The 24758-nt window shown below is 48.4% G+C and overlaps 1 protein-coding gene across 2 annotated transcripts in view; it reads right to left on the bottom strand.

Annotated features, from left to right (window-relative positions):
- PTPRA (protein tyrosine phosphatase receptor type A) overlaps window positions 1–24758 on the bottom strand; it is a 114639-nt gene that overhangs the window by 18248 nt on the left and 71633 nt on the right. The window contains exons 4-7 of one of the 2 annotated variants that reach the window (XM_058838378.1): window positions 12477–12668; window positions 3892–3970; window positions 3117–3482; window positions 1184–1201 (exon numbers count right to left, since the gene is read on the bottom strand). In XM_058838378.1, coding sequence (XP_058694361.1) covers window positions 1184–1201; window positions 3117–3482; window positions 3892–3964 — 457 coding nt within the window. In that variant the 5' untranslated portion in view covers window positions 3965–3970; window positions 12477–12668. The remainder of the gene's footprint in view (window positions 1–1183; window positions 1202–3116; window positions 3483–3891; window positions 3971–12476; window positions 12669–24758) is intronic. The other variant, XM_058838377.1, reaches the window with a different exon arrangement.

The following is a 24758-nucleotide window of genomic DNA, read 5'->3' as shown; positions in this document are numbered from 1 at the left end:
GACCTTAGAGATCATCCCATTCCACTCCCTGCCACCTTCCACCACCCCAGGTTGCTCCAAGCCCCATCCCAGCTGGCTTTGGACACTTCCAGGGATCCACCTTGTGCCAGGGCCTCCCCACCCTCACAGTCAAGATTTTATTCCCAGTATCTAATCTAAACCTACTCCAAAGTTTGAAGCCATTTCCTCATCCCATCACTCTATGCTCTTGTAAAAAGTCCCTTATTTCATCTGATTTCCTAACTATATTTATATTAATTAATAAAAATCTTGTTAGGAAGTCAGATTTATTCCCATTTTTTTTTATCTTGCCCTCAGGAGCAGGAATGAATGATGGCAGAGAGAGCACAAAATCAGGCCTAAGCCAGGCCAGATCTGAGGGAATTACAGAGAGCATTTCTGCAGTGGCTTAGCTACAATTTCAAACGAGTTCCCTCAGACCTGCATCCCTTTTATTGTCCCTGCCCAGTGTGTGCTGCAGAGCATCTGTCTGTTCCCTGGACCATCAGTGGTGAGCCAGGCACAGCGAGCAGCACGAGGCAGAGTTTGCAAAGCTGCAGCACCCATCAGAGCCAGGATGAGAACACACAGAGGCAGCTGATGCCTCCAGGTGGGAGCCAGCCCGGCTCTGCCCGCTCCTGGAGCGCTAAAGCCATGAGTAATTGCAAATATTCTGGTAGAGATGCCAGTTCTCAGAGCTGAGAGATGGAAAAATGTCCCTAAAGTGCTGTTCTCTTACAAGAAATGGATTTGTGTTACTGCTTGCCAACAGAACGAAGGAGAACAATAATTATTCCCATCATCTGCAGGATGGGTTTGGATCAAATCACGTAAGTCACAGTCAATAAAGACAATTCAGCAGCAAAAAAAAAAAAAAACCCAAAAGGAAATTTTCTGAATGGCTTCTTAGACTTTGGTCATGCAGCTCTAGGGACGTGCTGACATTCTCAGAGCAGGAACAATTCGTATCTAATAGGACATGTACAAATTGGAATGGGATTGTTTCGTTCTAAAAAGAAAAGCTCAACAGAAATTAAGACATCAGCGTGTCACCAGCTCTTGTAAAGAGCTTGAGAGGTTTCATAAAAGCACATTTGGAAGTCCTAAGGAGATCTCTCTAACAGCAGAACGCTTCTGGAAATGTTTTTAATGAGTAAAGAGCAATGAAATATAACACTCTTACCTCTTCTGTCAGAGTTACCTGCAGAAAAAGAAAACAAAAGTCTCTTAGCAACAAAGGAACAAGACATTTTACTAAGTCAGGAAGGATCAAAGACCAAGACAGGAACAAATTTAGTAACTCTCATCATTTGCCTGTAAATCTTCCCTTTAAAACACTAGCTATAAAACCAGGATGTTAAAATGAATTTCTGAGTAAGGAAATAAGAACAAATCCTGAGTTTTTATCAGCAGAACAAGGAGCTGAAGCCAAGCTTTAACATCAATAAACAAAACTTACTGTTTAAACCCATAACCAGCAAGTCACTGGTGTAATTCATTAGCACTTGAATATCAAGAGATAACACTGGTGCATAATTTTAAGAGAGTGGCTGAGCCAAGAGTTCAATTAAGAGCAGCTGGGCTCAGGGATGGGGGCGAGGAGCATCCAAGGAAAGTCTCCACCTGCTGGGTTGGATGTCTCATCCAGAGGACACCGGAACAAACCCGTGCCAGGGAGAGCAGGGCCTGGATCAGTGGCCATGAGCTGTGTGTGAGGAGCTGCAGCAGGGCTGAGGACAATCCTGGTGGGTTTGGACAAGGAGGAACTGCCTGTTCAACCTGTGACCTTCTGCCCTTCTCGAGCACCACTTGGTTCTTTCCATGACTAACACCAACATTTCCTGTTAAATCTTATGGTAAGGGCAGCCCTAAAGCTGATTTTCCTCCTTGACAAATTACTTAGAGAGATAAATAAAGAATTAGGTTTGATCATTTGTTCTCTGGGCTGACACCAAGTGAGAAGCCACTTGTGGCCTTGATGGTGCAATGGCCAATGTGTCATGGCACAGACCAGGGGAATCACCAAAAGTGGTAACCCAAACCACGAAAAGGCAGTGGAGACACAAAAATGATAAATTCAGCCCCCCTCCCTGAGCAGCCATCATATTACAAAATCCAGATTTCAGCAGCACTTTTGCCTCCATCTCTCCTATATTTAGGCAACATTTACACCAAACTTGTCCCATGTGTGTGTCTAAGGCTTCTTCACTCTGTAAAAAAGGATTTGTGTTGGGAAGGAAGCTGGACGAGCTCAGGGGTGGCAGAACACTACAAAAGCTGGGTTGTGAACTTCCTTCAGCCACATCCCTTCCTATGCTGGTAGCAAAGACAACTTCCCTGCAGCTTCATGGGCAGTGGCTTCCAAAGATTCCCAGAGGAGGAGGGCACACACACCTCACTGAGGTGCAGAGACACCCAACAGCCACCATGCCTTGGGAAATTGGCTCTTAAGGAATACACACTTGACACCTCCCTGCATTATCTTGTTTCAGGGTGTTCTAATCCACCACCAAGTTACCAATCCTGTTTTTCCACTAAATCCCAAGGTCTAGCAGGCACTGCCATCTTCCTGTTGCAAGCTGGAAACACGCAGCACCCAAACTGGGCGTCAAACAATACAACGAGAAAACCATGGCTGAAGAGCCACATCCCAGCAAGGATTTCTGGTCACCTCAACCTCTTTTTACCTGATTTTTTTGCTCTTAACCCGGACTGAGCAGCCAAACTATGTTTTATGGGGTCACTTTCCTGATGTGGCAAGAGGGGAATGAGATCAGGATGGCAACAGAGACAACTCTCTCTCATCTGGACCTTTCAAAGATTGAAGTTGCCCAAGTAATGGGGAAAATTGATAATGTAAGGAGAGAGAATTACAGAGTAGTTTGGCTTGGAAGCAAAGATCATCTAGTGTACCTGTGGATATCTTTCACTAGATGATCTTAGCCCAAACCTTTGGTCAGATAAATCTCTTCTCATCTGATCCGTTCAGGGAGTTCTTTGGAACTGGCCCCAAAAAGGTTTTCTGCTCCATTTTGCTCAGCAAAACAAAAGAAGAGCAAAGAAACAAACCCAGAGGCAGGGTGGCCTGGAGAAGAAGAGGTGGAGGAGGTGCCTACCATTGTGGGAAGCAGAAGAGGTCTCCTGTGTTGTCACCACCATGCTGAAATTCCTCTCGGTCGTCTCCGCCTCCGTGCTGGGGACAGCGGTGTGTGGAGCCGACGGCGCCACGCTGGGGAGCAGGGAGGGGGCTGGAGGCACAGGCACGGTTGTCCCCAGGGTGGAGGAGATGTTGAGGCTGCCAGTGGTGGCATTGGGGGAGATCCTGGCAGCTGTGGTTGGAGGAGGATTTGGTGCTGTGGTAGAAACAGTCCCTGGAGTGCTCATGTTGAGTCTGTTTGTGTTAGGCGTGGTCCCATGCTCAGGACCTGCTGCAGGAGCTGTGGTGGGGCTCCTGGTGGTGGTGGACACTGTTGTGGGTGGCTCTGAGAAGGGAAAAGCACAGGGGAACCTCTGTGAGATTGTTTTCTGTGATACTGAAGGTTTGGATGCTGAAGATTCACATGACTGTAACTATAAAACACCCAACAAATGCTGACTGCAGGACAGGAAATGCTCTGCACAGCAGGTGATGCAAATGTCACAAAAATATAACCTGAACAGGTGCTATTTATGGGGAGGTACAAACATTAGAGCCCCTGGAGGTCAGGATCAATATCAGTCAGAGCTAAACCTGTGGGCCCTGTTTTTGAGCACCTGAAGCTCATCACTCTCTTTCCAACATTTTATGTTACAGCTGCATGGAGGGCAGAAGGAATGAGACACTGAGCACATTCACACTCACTGCTTTGATCCTAAAGATGGGATAAAAGAGAGATGAGGAGCACAGTTTACCTGCTGTAATGTTGTTAGCACCGACACTTATCAGGCCACTTCCGAGCAAAAGGAGAAAGAACCACAAATCCATGTTGACCTGGGGAGGAAAGCACAGAACACTTATTTAAACCCTCATGCAGTATCATCCCAAAACAATCCAAGGTGGGAAGGTTGGTGTGCATCTTGTAAAGCTCAGAGGGAGAAGTGGAAGTGTGGTTGGAGTCCCTGCAGGCATCTGGATGGGAAGGATTTATGGGTGAGTTCATACAACCCCAGGGGGAAAGAACATGGAGAAATCCCAGTCTGGTGGAGCAGCAAAAGTGGCCATGGATGAAGCAGGGAATGGGTGAACTGTGGGAGAGCATGAGAAGAACAAGCTGAGCACTAAAACCAAATATCTGGCCTTAAAGGAAATTAAATTGTTCATACAGTGGTCTGCAAATGACTGCACTCTGACAAAACTCAAAGGCAATTTAGGCAAAGACCACGGCAAAGAGCCTTGACCCCAAATGCCCCAGAAGTGGAGGCAGGAATGAAGGAGAGGTCAGCTCCCCCTGGCTCAGTGACACCTGAAATGTTACTGGGCAGGGCCAGAACACTCAGCTCCATTCAAACCCCGCTGGATTCCCTGTGAATGTGGGCAGAACAAACAGTCCCAAATAATCCAAGAAGATCAGCAAGCTCAGGCTGCACGCCCATACTGTACGTGCTTCCCAGGAAACGTCCAGCAGAATTACAGGACGATGACATCAGTAAAATCATTTCCCCCAGCCCTTTCTAATACAAGATTTTGATGGTGATTTCTTTCCTCTGGAGACCTCAGAAAGCTCTTGAGAAATGGGTATCATTATCTCCTCCCAAACACCTACAGATCCAGAGGCCCAGAGATGTGAGACGTCATCGTGCTGGCCAGGACAGAGCCCAGAGCTGCCAAGTCCAGACCAGCACGTGGCCATGGGGCCTTCCAAGGATGGGCCAACACCTCTCCTCTGCTCTGAGCCCAGGGAGGGCTCACACACAGCTCTGCTCCGTGCCATGGGCCAGCAGCTGCTCACGACTCCTGTCCTTCAGGTCCTGTGTCCAGTTTCATCTCCAGGATCTCCCAGGAGAGAGCTGCGAGATCTCGCTGCCAAGTCAACCTGAGGCGCTGCCAAGAACGGGTTTTATTCCCTCCCCCTCTAATAGATCTTGTGTTGTTTGTGCTTCTTCTATTTATTTAAATCTGCTTCATCTAGACCCATCCCAAACTCTGGGCAGAAGGACAACACTGAAGTCATCCACGTGCTGGAAACGGTATCAGCAATACAAGATCCTCCCACCCCACCCGGGAGTATTCTCCCACCAGCACCACCTACTTACATGTTTTTCCTCCCCCTCCAAAAGAAAACCTGGCAAAAATCGACCTTACTCAGTGACCAAAAGGTCAGACAAACCCTGAACCAGAAGGAAACCAAGCTCTGAAGATAAGAGCTTTCCACAGGCTCCGTCCACAGCCAGCCCTGCTGCTGCAAGCAGGGCAGGGCTTTCTCCAAGGGTCCCACTGGTGTGAGCAGACAGCATTCCAGAGGGTTTCATCACCAGTTAAAATATCTGTCTGCATGAATCTGAACTGATTCAGTCCTCCTGTCATTGGTGAGAGCAGCACTGGTCCTGCAATGCCTCCCCCAGGCTGTGCTCCAGGGTGGGATGTCGGGAAAAACCCACAACCAGCAGTTTGATGGTTTGATGACTCTGATGACATGTTCCACTCATGGTGATTAACACACCCCACTCAGCCTGGTCAGCTGCCTGCAGAGTCTGAGATGAGCCTGGTCTACACAGGTTTGGCTTTGGGGAGAAAATCCAGTATTTATAAGGAATATATTGTTCCCTGTCAGGATGGGGAGGCCCTGGCACAGGGTGTCCAGAGAAGCTGTGGCTGCCCCTGGAAGTGTCCAAGGCCAGGTTGGACAGTGTTTGGAGCTACCTGGTCTGGTTGAAGGTGTCCCTGCCCATGGCAGGGGTGGGACCTGGATGGTTTTTAAGGACCCTTCCTACCCCAGCCATTCCATAATTCTGTGATCTTTGTAACTTGCTGCAGAACTCAGATTGTCCAAGCATCCCACTGTGGAATCCCACAGAAATAAGGTGCTCATCCTGATAGGACCCATGTGCAAAAGCAGGAGGAAGTGAAACACACACTGAAACTCCAGAGAATGGAAATGATGACACAGAGATGCTCTGAAAACCTCACAAGGGCTGATGAAAGCACCAAGATCTCATCATTGCAACCACTTCCTTCACTGGGAGCCCATCACTGCCACAGCAAGGACACAGTGGCAGGGGAAAGGGAAAGACTCAGCTCTTCTGGAAGCACTGCTAGGAAAAAAGTGACCACTTGCTGTGTTTTGATGAATATTTGCACAGTAAATCCATTCACAGAGGTGGATATGGCTCCTTGCTCTTTCCCCAACCTGCTTCTCAAAACAAGAGCTCCCCTTCACTTGGGATCCTGTTCATTTGGGATCCCCATTTGAGTTCTGTTTATTTGGGATCCTGTTCATTTGGGATCCACAATCATTTGGGATTCCCATTCATTTGTGGTTCTGTTCATTCGTGATCCCACTCATTTGGAATCCCATTCCTTTGGCTTTCCCATTCATTTAGTATCCCATTAATTTCAGGTGCCTATTCACATCGGGTCCTGGTTCATTTGGGATCCCACTCATTCAGGATCCCCATTCATCTGGGATCACTCATCCCATTTCTGCTCCTGTTCCAGGCAAGCTGTGCCAGAGCCTCCCCACATCCTCACCACACTTTCCTTTGGTATTAAAGCAGGACAGAGGAGGGTGGGAGGAAAGAAGGAAAAGCCATGAATCCCCTCTCTTCTCTCCACTACTGGGAAATAACACACAAAGGATAAAAGAGTTTGGGCTTATTTCCATAAACCGTGATTGCTACATGGAGGAGAGCTACAGGAGATTCCTGGACTGGCTGCAAAGCCCTTTTGGGATGCTGGGATGATCACAGAATCATTTAGGTTGGAAAAGACCCTTAAGCTCATCAAGTCCAGCCATCAATGGGGGTCCCTCCTTCCCGATGCTCTGGGATTACATCAGCAGGCAGAGAGCTCTAAACCCTTCTTGATTCAACATTTAATCAGCTCATTGATCCATGAGTGGATTGCAGGAGGAGGAAGGCCTTGGCAAAGGGAGATAATGCTGGATTTCCCCAAGCCTTGCCTCGCTTTTGTGAAGAAAGCTGGATGTGGGTGCTCCGTGCAGAACCTGAGTTTTTATGGCTTTAGTTCTGTGACTGTCAGAAGGAACGGGATGCTGGGAGCACCCCAGCTTGCTGTGCACATCATTACCCAAAAATCCAAATCCCTGGAGCTGCTCCTGTGACCGGCAATCAGCTGCCAGAGCTGCTTTATCACCTTAAAACCAGATCTGGAGCAGGGAGCAGGCGAAGAGCCCTGTGCCGGGGGAGGGCTGTGCCAGCCCAGCTCCCAAATCCCAGCCCCTGCTCTTAAACACTCCCTATTCCCAAAAGCAGCATAAATAAACGCCAGCGCTTCGTCGTTCCCCGCTCCTTAACATAAAAGGCCTCAAGAGTCCTACCCCAAAGCTGGAGAAACCCGAGTCTCCCTTCCCCCTCGGCTCCCTCCCTGCTGGTTTCGGAAACAGAGAGGAAATACTTGTAATGTTATCAACATAAACACAGCTCTTGGCCGGCTGCAACATCCTGCGAGCTCTGCAGAAAAACACCCTGACGTCAGGGCGCCGGCTCTGGCACCGCTGCTCCGGAGGCTTGGGATGCTCAGCATCGTGGCTCTGCTTGAAACCTTCTTTTTATCAAAGATCAGGCTTGGAAACCTCCATAATTGCCACTGGTGTACCCATAAATATTATATATATATGTATTTTTTTTGGTAGATCTAGATACGTATATATCAATACATAATAGTGTATGTGCACTGCATTCTTCCTTAAACTGCTTGGGATCTTCTTTGTAGGAAAGGCTGGATTTTTAAGCTGCAGGATGTGTGTTTTAAAAGAAGCAGATCTTGTCAAGATGATTGATGTCGGAGGGGGCGACAAAAAAAAAAAATATAAAGGAAATAATCTCTTTATAAAGTAATAAGTGGCTTCAAAATGCCTGTGCTGGTGCTACAGGGGGGGTCAGGCTGCAGGATCACCCTGCCATGTTTCCAGAATGCAAAGAATTAGAGTTTATTGCTGCAGAAACTGCCCAGATCCAACCCGGATACAGCCGTCCACAATCAAATGCAGGATTTACCCCCACCTCTGACATATTCCTAATTCCTGGAAAATGAGGCAATCTTTTTCTGTGTGCACTGAGGAGACACAACCTGAATTCTAACCAGCTTTCCCGGGACCCCAGAAATCCCTGCTGTCATCAGGAGGATGCTGAAAGGCAGTGGCTCAACTGAGACTGACTGGCTGCCTTGTGATGGCTCCAACTGCAGTGAAAAATAAAAATAATGTTCAATTTTCCTTTTTATTTGTCGGTGGGAGGAGAGGGTGCAGAACTGGGAGCAAGGTTGGCTCTTTGAAGCAGCTCACAGTAGGGCGAGAACAAGCACGAGCATAAAGAAAGGGGAAAATGGACATTTTTCTATTCTTTTTGGTGGCAGCAAGCCATCAGCATGGCTCAGCCACCCTGGAAAACAAACCTGCCATTCCCTCTCCCCCCTCCCTGCTCCTTTCAAATCCTGTTTGTGGATTTCCAGCCTCTTGCTGGAGCTGCGATCCACGGCAGAGGAGTTTGTGTGATAGCAGGGCAACTTCAGCGTAACCCCAAACGTCTCATGTTGGATGAGATGCAAAGGCTGTAAAAACACACAAGGAATAGCCAAGGGCTGCAGCGAGTTGGCCATCACAGGGACAGAAGAATTGAATTTAGGGAGGAAAAAGGGTTTTGTTACACTAAAACGCAGTGACTAATTCCTTGCATGTGTCTCCGAAGCTGAAGCGAGGCCTTTGATGTGTCACTGAACATTATCCCCCACCCTCTGCTGTTCCCCTCTTCACCAGAAAAGATGAATCACAGCAGCCATTCACCCTTTCTGAAAATCCATTTAGTTTTCTTCTTTTTTTTTTTTTTTTTTTTCTTTCTTCTTTTAAGTAAACAGGCAGCTTCCACACGAGCGACAGTCCCTGTATGGAGCAGGGCAGGAGGAAGAGGAGGAGGATGAGCCTGTGGGAAGGGCCTGGAGCTTGGATTTCTCCACCTGCTCAACCTTCCACAAATCACTGCTTTCCTGCACATCGGGATTTGCTCATGGCATGGTTTGGAAGGCGCCTTAAAATCCATCCAATTCCAACCTCCTGCTATGGGCAGAGATAACTTCAACTGGCCCAGGTTGCTCCAAGCCCCGTCCAACCCGGCCTTGAGATCTTCCCAGGGATCCAGGGGCAGCCACAGCTGCTCTGGGCACCCTGTGCCACGGCTTTAACAACCTCACATTAATGAATTTCTCCACCTAAATCTGCTTTCTGGCAGTGTGAAGACATTCCACCCTGTCCCATCACTCCAGGCCCTTGTTCAAAGTCCCTCAGCAGCTCTCCTGGAGCCCCTTTAGGCACTGGAAGGTTTTGAAGGCCTCCCTGAAACCCTCTCTTCTCCATGTGAACACCCTCAGCTCTCCCATCTGTCTCCAGAGCAGAGGGCTCCAGTTCTTGGAGCATTTTCAGGTCCTTCAGTTGGACAGGTGAACACACACTCATCTTCCAAAGAGTAACACCATGATACGTGCATGGAGGGAACCCAACCCTACTCCCACCTGGATTTCTGGGCACCTGGGAATATCTGTCACTGTTGGGATAATGTTAAAATCTGCTGGTCTGAACCAGGATCAGTATTTCCTGTGGATATGAACCTAAGGGAGATGTTAACCCATCCCATGGGGATCCCCTCCCAAAGCCCACCCGGCAGCAGCAGCAGCGTGTGTGAAGCCATCGTGGTGGGATGGAGAAGATCAGGTGTTCACCATCCAGAACATGGAAGGAGGTTCCCCAAGCAGGTCCAGGGGGGATCCTGCCCTGTGCTCAGCACTGCTGAGGCCACACCTGCAGCTCTGGGCCCAGCTCTGCCTCCCCAGGACAAGAGGGACAGGGACAGACTGGGGAGAGCCCAGTGAGGCCACTGGAGCATCTCTGCTCTCAGGAAAGGCTGGGACAGCTGGGGCTGCTCAGCCTGGAGAAGAGAAGGCTCTGGGGGTCTCATCCCTGTCCATCAACACCTGCAGGGAGGCTGCAGAGGGACAGAGCCAGGCTCTGCCAGTGGTGGCCAGGGACAGGACAAGGGGCTGTGGGCACACCCTGCCCACAGGAGGGTCCCTGTGAACAGCAGGGAACACGTTCTGCTGGGAGGGTCACCAGCTGCTGACACAGGCTGTCCAGGGGTGTTGTGGAGTCTCCTTCCTTGGAAATACTCAAAATTTGTCTGGACACCATCCCGTGAAACCGGATCTGGCAGCTCTGCTGGTGCAGGAGGTTGGATCAGATGACTTCCAGTGGTTCCTTCCAAAATCAATCAGTGTGATTCTGTAACTGCCTGACCTCCAAACTCCTCAAAAATCAAAGCTGCTGGGATTGAAGCTCATAGCAGAGTAAGAAAGCACCCAGCACTGAGTAGGAGATCCCTACACAGTGCAGGATGTTGGAAGGGATTCACAAGGATCACCAAGTCCAGCTCCTGAACCTGAACAGGACAACCCCAAAAATCACACCATGTGCCTGAGAGCATTGTCCAAACACTTCTGGGATGGCAAAATAAACTGATGAGGTTTACAGAAAACAAAACGAAACAAAAAACAACAAACAAATACAACCCCCCAAACAACAACACAACCCCAAATCAACAACAAAAAAAACCCAGAACAAAACCCAAAACCACAACAACAAAAGCCCGCAGAACAAAAGAAAAAAAACACACCCCCCGCCAAACAACAAAAAATCCCCCAAATGAACGAAAACCAATAAATGTGGATGTTTTTGGGGCATGAAATAGTTCAACTTCCTACAAAGATACAGAAATGGTGACAGTGGGTACCAGTCACTGAACCAGAGAATGGTCTGGGTTGGAAGGGACCCCAAGGATCATCCAAGCCCCACAATTAGTCCCCTGTAATTGGCACATCAGACCTTACTCCTCTGTAGTATCTTGCTTTTAGGAAAGAATTCTATCCCTGAATGTTTAAAAACAAGCAAATACTAACAAAGAGCCTACAGACTTGATGGTCTCATGCTAAATATATGGAAATAAAAGTCAGGGGATGAGGCTACATCCCTGGATGAAGCCAGGAGCAGATCTGTGGCACATCTAAGATCAAGGCCCTCAAAAAATCCTTCATGGAAGGGCACCCCTGCCACAGCCACTGCCTGGAAACCGCCCGAGGTGCCTCCGAGGGGAAAAACTACAAATACAAATTATTTTCCTAATAATAATTTTACTAATAACTCCCATAATTAGGACAGGTTTAATTCGCCCTCGGCCACTCTTTTCTCCTGGTGCCACAGATGTGTGATCATGGGAATATGTGCCAGTTGCTACTGCAGAATAAACTGGGATGGCTTGGGGAACAAATTACGGAAGAGATGGAGGGGATGAAAATCTTCCTGGGCCTGTAGCAATGGAGAAAGAGCAGTTGGAGAGAGTTTCCTAAAGGACAGAACCTCGAGGCGGGATAGGTGAGAGCCAAGGGGAAGTTTTGAGGAAGAGAGCAGAGAGCTGAGCCTGAGGGAGCTGTCAGGGCAGGGAGGAGGAAGGTGAAGGAGCACGTCCAAGCCTTGAGCAGGATGGAGGTGAGGGATGGGGGGCAGCAGGAGCTGTGCTGCCAAGGGGAGAGGGAGGTGACACCCTGTGATGATTAACACAGATCTGCCCAAGAAACGCCCTCAGAGCTTGTAAAAACCCGTGGTTAGTACAAGACCCCTCTCCTGGTGTGCTTTCCCCACGGGATCAGCACTGCAGCTGCAACACGGCACCGGCAAGCAGAGAACAAGCGGAGAGGCGCGGGAGAAGCTGGCTCCACTCATTATTCAAAACCATTAATTAATAATCGAAACAAAAAGAAAGTCAAGGCACACGGGAACCTATTTCCTTAAATATGCCATTCTAGGGTGTCCCCTCCTAAGTGCCAGGCGTGTACAAAGGAAACAGGAGCACAGTTCAAATTCCAGCTATGAAAAGGACCGGTTGCTTTTGATGGAGGAGTCGGGATGAAGGATGGCCATTATTCAGCATGACAACATCCTTACCTAGCAAAATGCCTTTTGGAGAGAGCGAACCGTGCGTGGGGAGGAGAAACGAGGCTTAAGATAAAAGAAACCTCCACCAAAAGAAATAAAAAAAATTTAAAATGCCCAGTGTTTGGGCTCAGCCCTTTCTGCAGGACAGGGATGAAGTCCCAGCTCCACGCCGAGACTGAGCCAGGAGCGTTCAGGCAGCGAGGGCTGGGAGCATCCTACTTAAAACAAAGGTGTCGGAGGGGATCACTCGCATGACAGCCTTAAAATCTCATTACAGAGGCTCAGCCCCAATTAAAACGCATGCGTTCGGTCATGCAGCAGCTTTATCTCCGTGGTTGTGCTTACCCTGAAATCCACCCGGGACACCTGTAGGTGCGGGGAGCAGCCAGCCCGTCCCACGGAGCAGCCCCCGGGCTAAGAAAGTGCCGCGGAGCCGTGAAATCACCGCTTCACCTGCGGTAATTCTGCACCGCTGCTCAGTTCAGCCCTGTTGCCACAGTAACACTTGTGGTGTAGCCGAGATCACTGATTATGAAACTAGGAAAAAAATCAGAGGCTGCTAATTAGGATATACTCCAGTTCTCCAAAAGCTCCATATTAATGACATTACGATTGCCAGCGCAGGGAAAACAGATGCCGGGAAGAATCACCTCGGTCAGCACCCACGGCCAACAGCTGCTTTTCTTTTTTTTTTTTTTTGGTCTTTTTTTTTATAGACAGGTCTTAAAAATTCAGCCTGCAAATTCCCTGTAAGATCGACTTGTTTTCCTCCTCTTTGAACAAACGTGCAAGACTCGGTGGAACAGTCTTTACTCTTTACATATATTTGCATGTATTAGACTGGGGGAAAAAAAAAAGGGTTGAGGATGAGGTACAAATGGTGACAGCCGGAGCGGGGCCAGAGATGCATCCCCTGCATCTCTCATTAAGTGTGTTTCTCTGTTTTCCAGATAAACCAAAATCATGATTTTACCAGTGGCTACGAGGGTTTATAAACAAGGTTTACAAACGAGGGGAACTGGATTTGAAGCGTATTCCTCCCTGACTTATGTGAGTGCCAAAAGCATTGTGAGGCACGTCTTCTGCTGAAGGCTTCAAGCTGAAAAGTCTGACTGGAGCAGTTGTGCTGCCAGACACAACTGTTTTTCAGCACAATCCACAAATAAGACATTGGAGTGTATTTCCAGGTGAAAGGAAAATTGCCTGACAGGTATTTCTGGAGCTCAGAGATGCTGCCTTAAAAAGCCAGCTCGTCAAAATGCCAAGATTTTTCCATTTTTTTTCAGATGACCAATCAAATGAGTGGATGAAATGGTGCTGAACATGTGGGGCCAGGGAAAAGTGAATTCATGGAATTTAGAGAGTTTCTAAGAGCTTCCTATCCTTAAAGTATCCAAGGCCAGGCTGGAAGGGGTTTGGAGCAACCTGGGATAGTGGAAAGTGTCCCTGCCCATGGTAGGGGGTGGAACTGGATGGGCTTGAAGGTCCTGTCCAACCTGCCCTTGAGCACTTCCAGGGATGGGGCAGCTTCTCTGGGCAACCAGAGCCAGTGTTATACCACTCTCATTGTAATAAACATGTTCCTTACATCCAGAACTTGGAGAACAACTGGGGACCCACTTTTTTATCCCCTGCTTTGAGGCAGGAAAATAAGTGAGATTAATTTTTTTTCTCCAGCAGCATCACCTAAAGCCTTGAAAGCACAGAGTCCCCCACTCACAACATCACAAAGCAATTTCTTCTCCCACTCATCAGCAACACTGAGGAAGTGTTAGATGGAGTGTTAATTACCCATAAATGTGATTTATTAGCTGGAAACAACACAAGACACCCACCAACCACCACATAGGAGCAACTGGCCAAGCACGAGGGCAGCCGGTCCTGGGCGGGCTGGGATTGGCACGCTGCAGATAACAAATTAATACAACCAGTGGGATTCAGCTGCATTTGATGGTTTAGTTGGAGGCATTATTTCCAACCTTTTAATAGGCTTATTTAGAGGAATTAGTCCTGTAATGCCGTGTGCTCGTGTACCCAGTGCAGTGTAAGCCGGCTGGATGAGACCACAGAGAGAACAACTGCTTTTGTGAGCATTTAGGGAAATTATTGCCAATTACACGGACGGCAGGTAAGGGCAGCTGGGGAGGGAGGATCTGCCAGGAGGGATGAGGAGCCTTGAGAGAAGCTGATGTGAGCAGGAAGTGCCCCATGGATCATAAATATCTCAGCAAACAGGAGCTGTTGCCCTGAGTGCCACTAAAATACCCGCAGCAAGGAAAGGATTTCCAAGGCCTGCTGAGTTTTGGGGTGATCCCTGTTAATCATTCACACTGGCAGCATTTTGAGCAGGTCAGTCTCCCAAATATTTCTTTTCATCAGACCATGCTCCTGAAAAATGATCACACCCTGCTTGCCTCCAGTGGCTCTATTTCCACCTTTATCCTTATCCACCTTACTTTTCTTTCTTTTTTTCTGTTTTCTATCCATTTTTATAATCTGCCTTTTCTTTATCTTTCTATTTTCCATGCCCAAGAGGGGTGTCCTTATTTAAAGCATTTAAAGCAATGCCAAGCTGGGCACCTTCTATCAATGCTACTGCCACAAACACATTATGTAAAAATGTATTTATGGATGTGACCAGAAGGTCAAGGGAGGGAATTCTGTCTCCAGTGCTGTGTCCAGCTCTGGGATCCTCAGTGTCAGGAGGATGTGGGGCTGCTGGAGCAAATCCAGAGGAATCCAGGAGATGCTGCAAGGGCTGGAGCCCCTCTGCTCTGGAGCCAGGCTGGGAGATCTGGGGGTGCTCACCTGGAGAAGAGAAGGCTCCAGGGACACCTCAGAGCCCCTTCCAGGGCCTAAAGGGGCTCCAGGAGAGCTGGAGAGGGGCTGGGGACAAGAGATGGAGGGACAGGACACAGGGAATGGCTTTAAACTGCCAGAGGGCAGGGATAGATGGGATATTGGGAATAAATCCTTGTGAGGGTGTCAGGTCCTGGCACAGGGTGCCCAGAGAAGCTGTGGCTGCCCCTGGATCCCTGGAAGTGCCCAAGGCCAGGCTGGATGGGGCTTGGAGCAGCCTGGGATGGTGAAAGGTGTCACTGCTCATGGCAGGGGGGTGGAACTGGATGATCTTTAAGCTCCTCTCCAACCCAAATCATCCTGTGATTCTATGTTTCTGAGATTTATATATCTATAAACCTATTATAAACCTAATATAATATAGCTGCTACAAATTATATATAGATTTTGCTATAAACCTACCATAAACCAAATATCACTGCAAGAAACACATTTCCTGCTGACTCAAGATTGTAAGAACTAGTCCTAAACACCATGGTGGGTACAAGGCCCTGCTGATACTGACACAAAACCTCACGTTCAGTACTTCTGAAAAATATACAATTAAAATGCAGCTTCTTATCTTTGAAGTGATTAACCAACATCCTGGGACGACTGACTTTTAGCCCTCCCATGTTATTCACAATTCATCCTCTATTTTCATCTCCCCAACAAAAGGCTGAACTCAACTGTATTATTGTCAGCCAGGGCTTTTATCTCCAGCCTTTGGAGCGGTCAAGGCATGGGACAGAACAATGGCTCTCACAGGAGAACAAATACAAACTGAACAAAAATACCCTGTTGCTAAGGTCTAAACCAGCCTCCTTTTGGGCACAGCCTGGTAGCTGGGAATTCCAGAGCACCCTATATAAAAAAAAACAAACCCAGGAGAATTAGGACTCGGATAGGGAAGGTAACCTTTCAGCACTACTGTGTTCTTCCCTTCAGGATGGCATTTAAAATAAAAGTATCACATGAAACCGAAGCTTGTGGTTGGGAGGGAAGCTGAAGCTGGAGGAGCAAGCCCAGAGGTCCATGGAGATGTTGGCCCACACAGCCACAGTGCAGATGTTGGGGAGGTCCAGATGTTGGACCTCCTCTCCAGGAAAGGCCCGGCCCAAACCACAATGATTTCTCTTGTGAAATCCACCCCAAAAGCAACCACAGAGCAGCTGTGTGTGGCTCCCACATCCTCAGCCAAGGGAGCAGCTCCTGCTTGTGCTTTTGGGGTTCTGTAGAGAAATGTTCCTCCCCCAGCTCCTGGGCAAGGAACTGGGTCTGGCTGTGGTGTCCTCCCCACTGAACACAAGGGTTTCCAGCAGCAACGTGGCTTGGGGTCAGGAGTGACCCAAGGTCAGGAGAAGCATGACCAACAGCCCTGGCAAGGTGGGGTGAGGGGACAGCAGAGCCAAGGTGGTCCACAGAGGCCACCAGCCTCCATGACCAGCCCACCTTCCTCCCCTCTAGATGGAGCTGCAGGAGAAGCCTGAGGTCCTCTCTAAAGTGAAGGTGGATGCACCCCATCATCTCCAAGAACAGAATCATGGAATGGTTTGGGTTGGAAGGAACCTTAGAGGTCATTCAGTTCCACCCCTGCCATGGACAGGGACACCTTCCACTGTCCCAGGTGTCTCCAAGCCCCATCCAACCCATCCTTGGACACTTCCAGGGATCCAGGGGCAGCCACAGCATCTCTGGGCACCCTGTACCAGGGCCTCATCACCCTCACAGGGTTTCTTCTCAACATCCAACCCTGCCCGGTGTAGGTTTGCAGCCACTCCCCTTTGTCCTGTCACCTGCAGCTCAGTGCTAGAAAAGAGAACGAGTTCCTGAGACAATTTCATGAAAGCCAGCAAATTACCAGTGGAATTATTCCATTCTGCCACGTACCAGTAAAACGCCCATCACTGCAAATCAAAAAATACAGAACCCCCCAAAATAATGCTCCCATCCTTTGGTGAGACAATTCTGTGCTGAAAACCTGCTCAAAAGCCTGGAGGAGCTGCTGTGCTCAGGGGCAGCACAGCGGCAGCAGCTGCCGGAAGGAACAGCTCCTCTGAAGTGTTTGGAGATTGTATTTGCACTGGGACCACAAATATTTTTGGACACACGTAGGCAGAGGTGAAGAGATGAATCCTGGCTATTTCATGTGCAAAACAAAAAACCCAAACCCAAAAACAAACCCAAAAAAACAACAACAAAAAACCCAAACAAAAAAACCCAAACCCAAAAACCAACCAACCAAACAAAAAAAAAAAAAAGAAAAAAAAAGAAAAAGAGAGGGAATTTCAAGTTTCCTTGATGACAGTAGAGACTGGACATATATGAAAGAGACAACAGAGCCAAGGTAATGCTGGAATTCAGTTTTTTATGACCCATTTTGCTTTTTTCCCCAATAAACAAGGCCTCCCTGAGCAGCCATTAAACATCACCACTTGTCACTTAGATTTTAGTGATATGAAAATAAACATTAAGAGGCTACGACAGAGCTCAAATCTCCCTGCATTAGGCACCTAAGCCAAACAAAATTATGCTGAATTAAATTCATTTCAATCCCATCCAGAAGGACAGAGCCCTCCAGTCAGGTTAAATAATTCCAACAGCAATGAAGACGACAGCACCCGAGACATCCCCATCCTTGAAAGTCCTTGCTGTTCCTTTCAAAAGGCTTTGAAAAGCAGCTTTCCTACAAAAACACCCATTCCCATCACGCCCTGGAGAGGAACATAATACACAGAAGGCTCCTCAGTGTTGCTGTTAAATAAGAGACCCCCCAAACCAGGCATTAAATGGTACAGGAGCTGCCACACAACAGAGAGGGCTTTCTGTGCCTGCAGGGACACAACACAAAGTCTGTTGCTCGAGACCAGGACGGTGTTTGGCGGTGTGAGGGCCCAGCCTGGCAAATTCATCTCGTTTTTACAGAGTCCAAGGTTTGGGTTGGATGGGACCTTAAAGACCATTCAGTTTCAGCTCCCTGATATGGACAGGGATGCTTTCCACCAGACCAAGCTGCTCCAAGCTGGTCTATAATACTTCCAGGGATGGGGCAGCCACAGCTTCTCTGGGCACCCTGTGCCATGGCCTCCTCATCCTCACAGGGAAGGATTTATTCCCAATATCCCATCCAGCCCTGCCCTCTGGCAGTTCAAAGCCAGTCCCTGTGTCCTGTCCCTCCAGCCCTTGCCCCAAGTCCCTCTCCAGCTCTCCTGGAGACCCTTTAGGCCCTGGAAGGGGCTCTGAGCTCTCCCTGGAGCTCCTCTTCTCCAGGTGAGCACCCCCAGCTCTCCCAGCCTGGCTCCGGGATTCTGGATTCAGGAATCTCCTGGATTCTTCTGGATCTGCTCCAGCAGCTCCTCATCTTCCCTGTACTGAGGATCCCAGAGCTGGACACAGCACTGGAGGTGGAGCATCCTGAGAGCAGAGCAGAGAACAGAATCCCCTCCCTTGACCTGCTGGCCACCCTTCTTTGGACACACCTCAGGGCTCAATTCTATTTCTGGGCTGTGAGCTGGCTCATTTTTCATCCACCAGCACCCCAAACCCTTCTGGGCAGGGCTGCTCTCAATCCTCTCATGCCCCAGCCCAGGCACAGGACCTTACACTTGGCCTTGTTTAACCTGATGAGGATCACAAGGCCCCTCTTCCCCAGGTCCCTCAGCACAGCATCCTGTCCCTCAGTGAACCACCTGCACCTCTTAGCTTGGTGCCACCCTTTTTGACACCAATGCACCCTGAGGCCATCCTGGCTCAAATCCTCCTTGTTGCCCTCAGTCCAAACCAAATCCAGTCCCATCCTTCAGTGACACACATCCATCTCCAAGCCATGCTCTGTCCCAAATCAGACACATTCCTGGGTGATTATCTGTGGGATTGGCTCATCCTAAAGGGGTGATGTTGTACCCCAGGCCATCCTGTGCTTGTACAGCCCTGGGGAAAGATCTCCTGCAATCCCTCCATAACCATTGCAGGGATGTTCCAAAGAGAAGGAGAAAAGGAGAAGATGCCATTTTGGGTGGTGCAAAAGGCTTAAAACCAAAATCTACAGATGGAAAAGGGGCACTGTCTAATACACAGACAAAGCAATAGGGATGTTACGAGCAGTCAGTTCATTACAGGGTTATTTTGGACACAGCAGTGCTGGGTTAATGGGCTGGACTCAATGATCTGAGAGGACTTTTCTAACCTAAACGAGTCTATGATTCTATTTCTACCTTAATAACACCCTCACATTAGGGCACTGTTCTCAAAGGAACCATCTCCATATCATTTCAGAACTTCAGAATTTCAGATTTCCAGAAGTGCCTTAACTTAAATATGAACAACCAGCCTCTACTCCTCTGTGGAGCACTTTCCTCTACTCCTTCCCCACAGCTTTACAGGCATCCCAAGGGTTCTGGGTGTGATTTGCCTGCTTTTAAAACACAAGTTTGCCAGATGTTATGGGATCTTGTTATATCCTCTGTACATCCCTGCTGCTCCAATGTACAAATGCTTGTACAGTTACACATTTGGATGCTGACTGCTCCCCACCTCCCACTCTGGAAGCTGTAGGAAAGGCAGACCTGGGGTCTTTGGAAAACACATTGCCATCTTCATTCTCAGCTAATGAATTATCCCATGAGCAGCACAAGAAAGGAATTAACTTAGCTGAAGAAAAGCCCTGTATCTCCACCACCACTTTGCAGAGGATGGCAATGAAAACAAAGGATTCCTGAGTGGAATTCTGACCCTCCCCAGCTCCAAAGCAGTGAGGAGGACAGGCACAGCTCAGCCTCTAAAGCAGATTTTGCATCACTGGGAAGGGGAAACGCCTGCTCTCTCCAGGTGGCCTTTCCTGGCAGCAGCAGGGCATTTCAGGTGTGGGACACCCTTAAACCACCTGGAGGAACCAGTTATTCATGGCAGATGCTGAGATAGTTATTAAGGAGTCAAGGAAGGAATATCAGCAGAGGGGTGACTTTTCATCCTTTTAATTCCAGTGGCGTGGACTGGAATTAAAATTAATGAGCTGGAAATGAATGGCCACCCATCCCAACTCACACCCCAACACATCTCTGGCTGTGACATTAATGTAGAGACAGAATCAATCCACCACCACCTTCCCCCTGACCTATCTGGGGACAGAGATAAGACCCCCAAAACCACCTCACAATACCCAGCCTGGTGGCACTGGTGCCACTGCCATGGGCTGTTTTTTATCCCCACCACTGATTCTCCCCCTGCTCCTTAAAGAGGGCACTTGGAGGGACAGGAGAAGCTGTAACACATCTCTGAAAGCTGATGAGTACAAAGGGAAAGAGCAGGAGGGAAGTTTCAGGTGATTTGGTTGAAGGATGCAGCTGTTGCTGAGCAGCTTTAACTCCTCTCATCCCAGATCAGCTCCTCGGAACTCACCAGGATCCTTCCAGCTGTTCCACTTGCTGGAACGATGCCATGTTTGTGTGTCAGACTAAACATCTGTGCTTTTAAGCCCAGGATTTTCAGATCAGATCTATGTGTTTGGAGGGGGAAAATAACAACACAAACTGTCTGCTAGGGGAGTTCCACTGAACAGAGCCACCATTATTTCTTCCTCCCCATCCCCCACAGGACCCCTCCTCCCTCCACAGGCAAAGCGGTTCAACAGATTTCAGGAAAATGCAGAGAAAAACAATATTGTACATTTTCTGTGGTCAGTCTTTTCCTGTTAAGTCAGAGAGGAGCTACCAGCAACACAGCCTGCTGTTGGCATCTTCCCCTCCTGCCTCACCGCTTCAGGGGAGCACCCAACTTGGGATCTGGGGTTTGAGGAGCAGCTGGGCAGCCCCATGGGTGTGTGCACCCCTCCTGCTCTTACAGAAAGAGTGATGACAGGACCCCTCCAGTTTGGCTTCAGGGGCTCCATAAATCTCCATGAGTTCCACTTTTCCACCCTCCCAGCTCTCCATCAGCCCTCACTGCTGGAGCAGCCTTTGGTCCCTGCTGACACCCATCCCCACCCTCACTTGAAGACAAGAGTTAAGTATTTCTGTGTTGACAGCTGGCTCTAATTTGTGGTCCACTGTGGGGAATGTGATCTGTGCTTGTGGTCTGATCCCCCATCAGAGGGGCACCCAGTGTCCCACCATCAGCATCACCTCGTGCCTCAGCGTTTTTGTTCTCTCCCTGCACCTCCTTCACAGAGAAGAATTTTTTCCCAATATCCATCTAAACCTGTCCCTGCTGCCCAGCACCACTCCAGGCTTTTCCCTGTGCTCCACAGGATCCTCATAGCCCAACAGCATTTCTCATGTGGGGCTTTCGCTTCTTTCCCATTTCAAAAGACCTGAGCTATCACAAGAGCTGGGATGTGGAACACCAAAACTGGGGGTTTAACAGGCTGGCAGGTAAAAACCATGAGTCACAAAGCACAGGAACACTCAGGGACATGCACAAGCCCTGCAGGACTCAGTGGGGTGGGAGGAGGGAAATCTGGCGCCTCTTGTTCACACTGAGAGCATCCCTGGAGCAAAGTATTCCCAGAACCACCCCTCCAGGGATCTGCTCACCTGCCAGGAGCCAGCCTGGAAGCAGGTGACAAGCTGGGCAGCCAAGGACAGCGAGGCATCCCAAATCTTTGCCATCACCTCCATCTTTCTGCTGCGCAGAAGTTTCGGCGCCAGACAGCCAGATATTGTTTCAGGATGACAGAATAACTGCATCGGGTTTTTGTGTGTCTCACTGTGCACACACCTCCCCTCTCCCAGCCCAAGGGAGCTGCCACCAGGGCTCTTTCCACCCTTTTTATAGAGGAATCCAGCACCAGGATCAAAGCAGCTCCTGAATGGGAAAGGGCAGGAACTGGAGAGGTGACGGCGAGGAGATGAGATGGGGGCTGAGCAAAGTGAGGAGCTGTTCCTTTGTGCTGCAGCCTCTGGCCGTGTAACCTGAGTGGCAGCACAGATGATGCTGCGAGGCAGAGGAAGGAGAGAGACAAACACCTGTGTTTGGGTTGATGAAAATACAGAGTGACTGCATGAAAGGGAGAGCTCCTGCTTCTCCTCGGTGTTGCTGCTCTGGGTCATCCTCAAATGACCCCAGGTTTTACTGGGAGAGGAAAATTTGATTTCAAGCCTTATCCTGGAAGTCCTTTGGTTGCACTAGATGGAAGAAGCTCTATTGGGAAGTGAAGCAAACACAGTGAGGACTTAATTCCCTGCTGAACCAAGCCCTGGCATTCCTACAGAATGGACTATCAGAAGTGGTCTTTTTTCTTCCTTTTTCCCAGGAAAATGAGAAGCATCTCCAATATTTGGCTATCCCATACCAGGACATTTGTGGTTTGGGTGGAAGAACCCAAGGTTTCCATGGAATTCCTCAGTCACCCCACACATCTATCCCTGCTATGGTTTGAGAGCAAAATCCATGTTAAGACAGAAAGAAGTGGATTTTTAATTTTTTTATTTTTATTTTTTTAATGGATCCTTTGCAGTGCTCTGATCCTAACTGCTCTTAGGAGCTCCAGGAGCACAGATCCCAGCCTGCTGCTTGTTCCCATACTGAGGGAGAGATGAAGCCTCTCAAGGATCTGTATCACCTGCTCATGGATGTTCAAAGCCTTCTATTCACCTTGGGCTGTGTTATCCCAGCTCTTTTCCAGGAGGACTCCTTGTCAAAGTCAGTTAAAGGCAGGGCCAGGCTGTATTTACTTTGGCACTTGATTGCCTTCCAGAGTCCTCCTATTTCCTTCCTGAGTAATTAATTAATAGCTTGTCAGTGAGGAGAGGAGGAATAAAGAACTTCACCCCATTTTTCCCAAGTCCTTTGCCACTGTGGCCAAACCCTTGACCATGCCCAACACCTGCAGTTTGTCATAGTATTGCAAAATACAGAAGCTACCAATAAAAACCCCGAGATCCTTCTTTTGGGATGTTACAGGGATTAAACTCCATTCCAAAGATGAGGTGCAAGGTCACCTACAAGGGCTGGAACTGACAAACAGCTCCAGGACCGCTTTACACTCGCTGCCAAACAGGTCCAGTATATCAGAAAAAGGTTCAGAAAGGTGAAACACCTGCTAGATATCATTTCCAAAGCTCCTGCTGAGAAAAAAAAAAAAGCCATCACTCCTTGCTGCTGCTGCAGAAAGCATTAATCCCAGCTCCACGAGCTTTGCATCCCAAACGCGGCACACCGAAACACGCCGCCGGCGCGAGCTGTTGCCCAACTGACCCATTTTTAAATTTTTTTTCCTTGACAAACTGGGTGAATAAGGACAAAATCATCTTATTTTCATTGAAAAAAACCATAATTCCCTCTAAGCAAGGTGCGACCCCGGCCTCGCTCTAACCCTCCTGACCTATTTACGGAAGTGCTGCAGCGAGGATTTCTGCGTGATCCGCCGTGTAAAAGCCTAAAATTACACTGCCCTACAAAGAGCTGGGATAAATTGACCCCTCTAAGCAAACGGCTTGCCAGGCTTTTATCTTCCCCCCATTGTCGGCTGACGCTGGAGCGGAATAATGAGACGATGCGGGGCTCTACGGGGCACGATTGGAAAACTCTGCCTTAGCAACTCAATTGTATCCCTGATGCCTGCTCTGCCTTTTATACACAGCTACTGGTTTGGAAAGCTGCTTCTGATTTCACACACTCACCCCATAAAGCTGCGTTTACTACTTTCATCCACTTATTTTTGCCTGGTGTTATGGCAAAGGGAATTAGTTGTGGGGTTTGGGGCTGGGATGGAGAAGTGTCTTTATAAAAAAGTCTGGGGGGGGATTGCTCTGGTTGCTTTTTCGTGCCCTTTATCCAGTCTAGACATGAAAGTCTCAGGATGCAGATGATTTCCGCCTCTCTGCCATGGTATTAAAAAAGAGGGGATGAAGGGAACAATAAGCACCAAGATGTGTCTAAAATTAGAGGTTTACAAAACAATCTGAGTTTATAATATCCCCAGTACAATAAAAGCCAAGAGTAAGAGGGCCAATTATTTAAAAACTGCAGGATAAAAGGAAACCTTGATCAAAACTGTTATCAGGGGAACAAATCTATCCTTATTGTGTTGCAGTTTCGCTGCTGACTGAAATAACTTTTCTAAAATTGCTGCTCTGCTGCTAAGAATTAGCTAAGTAGAAACAACACACCAAAATCAAAACTGCCTTGCCTAAACCATCAACATGACAGCAGCCCACAGTTCTTCCCTATTTTCTGCCAAGGCTTAAATTCCAGTATGGTTTTCCTTTTATGCACCTTCCCTCATCACACAGAAAATGGATGAGTTGATTTCCATGTGATCTTCAGTTAAATTTGCATTTTGGGTCTCAAGTGGCAGCAAAGCTGCAGTTCTGGGACTTTAAGTGAATGGGTAAATGAAGAGGAAAACACCAAAATTGTGTTTGCTTTGGTGGGGTTATTATTTTTAATATTAATCTTAAACAAGAAGCAAAATTGATGCAACAGCAGTGCCAGAAATATCCTCCTCCTTCTGCCAGGGGAGATGAAAATGTCCTTTAAAATACTGGGGGGAAAATAATATTTACAAATCACTGCTGAGAGGAGGGATGCAGAACCGGCAGGGGATCGGAGATTATGCAGCATCCAACTTCTGCTGTCCCTGACCACTGGGAGAATTCAGAAGGAATTAGGAGTTGTCAAGGGGATAAAGTCACTGCCAAGGAGGACAGACTTTTCCTTTGAAAAGCCATCTCTTCTTCTGAGGGTAAACCAGATCCTTCAGAAGCCTGACCTTGCACTTGTGTAAGGGAGTGAACGTGCTCTGAGCACAGATCCAGGGGAGATCTCCACTGGCTTTTCCTTAGGAGAGGA

This window comes from Poecile atricapillus, chromosome 4 (genome assembly GCF_030490865.1).
Source record: "Poecile atricapillus isolate bPoeAtr1 chromosome 4, bPoeAtr1.hap1, whole genome shotgun sequence".
NCBI classification, from domain to species: domain Eukaryota; kingdom Metazoa; phylum Chordata; class Aves; order Passeriformes; family Paridae; genus Poecile; species Poecile atricapillus.
This window is presented reverse-complemented; position numbering and strand designations above follow the sequence as displayed.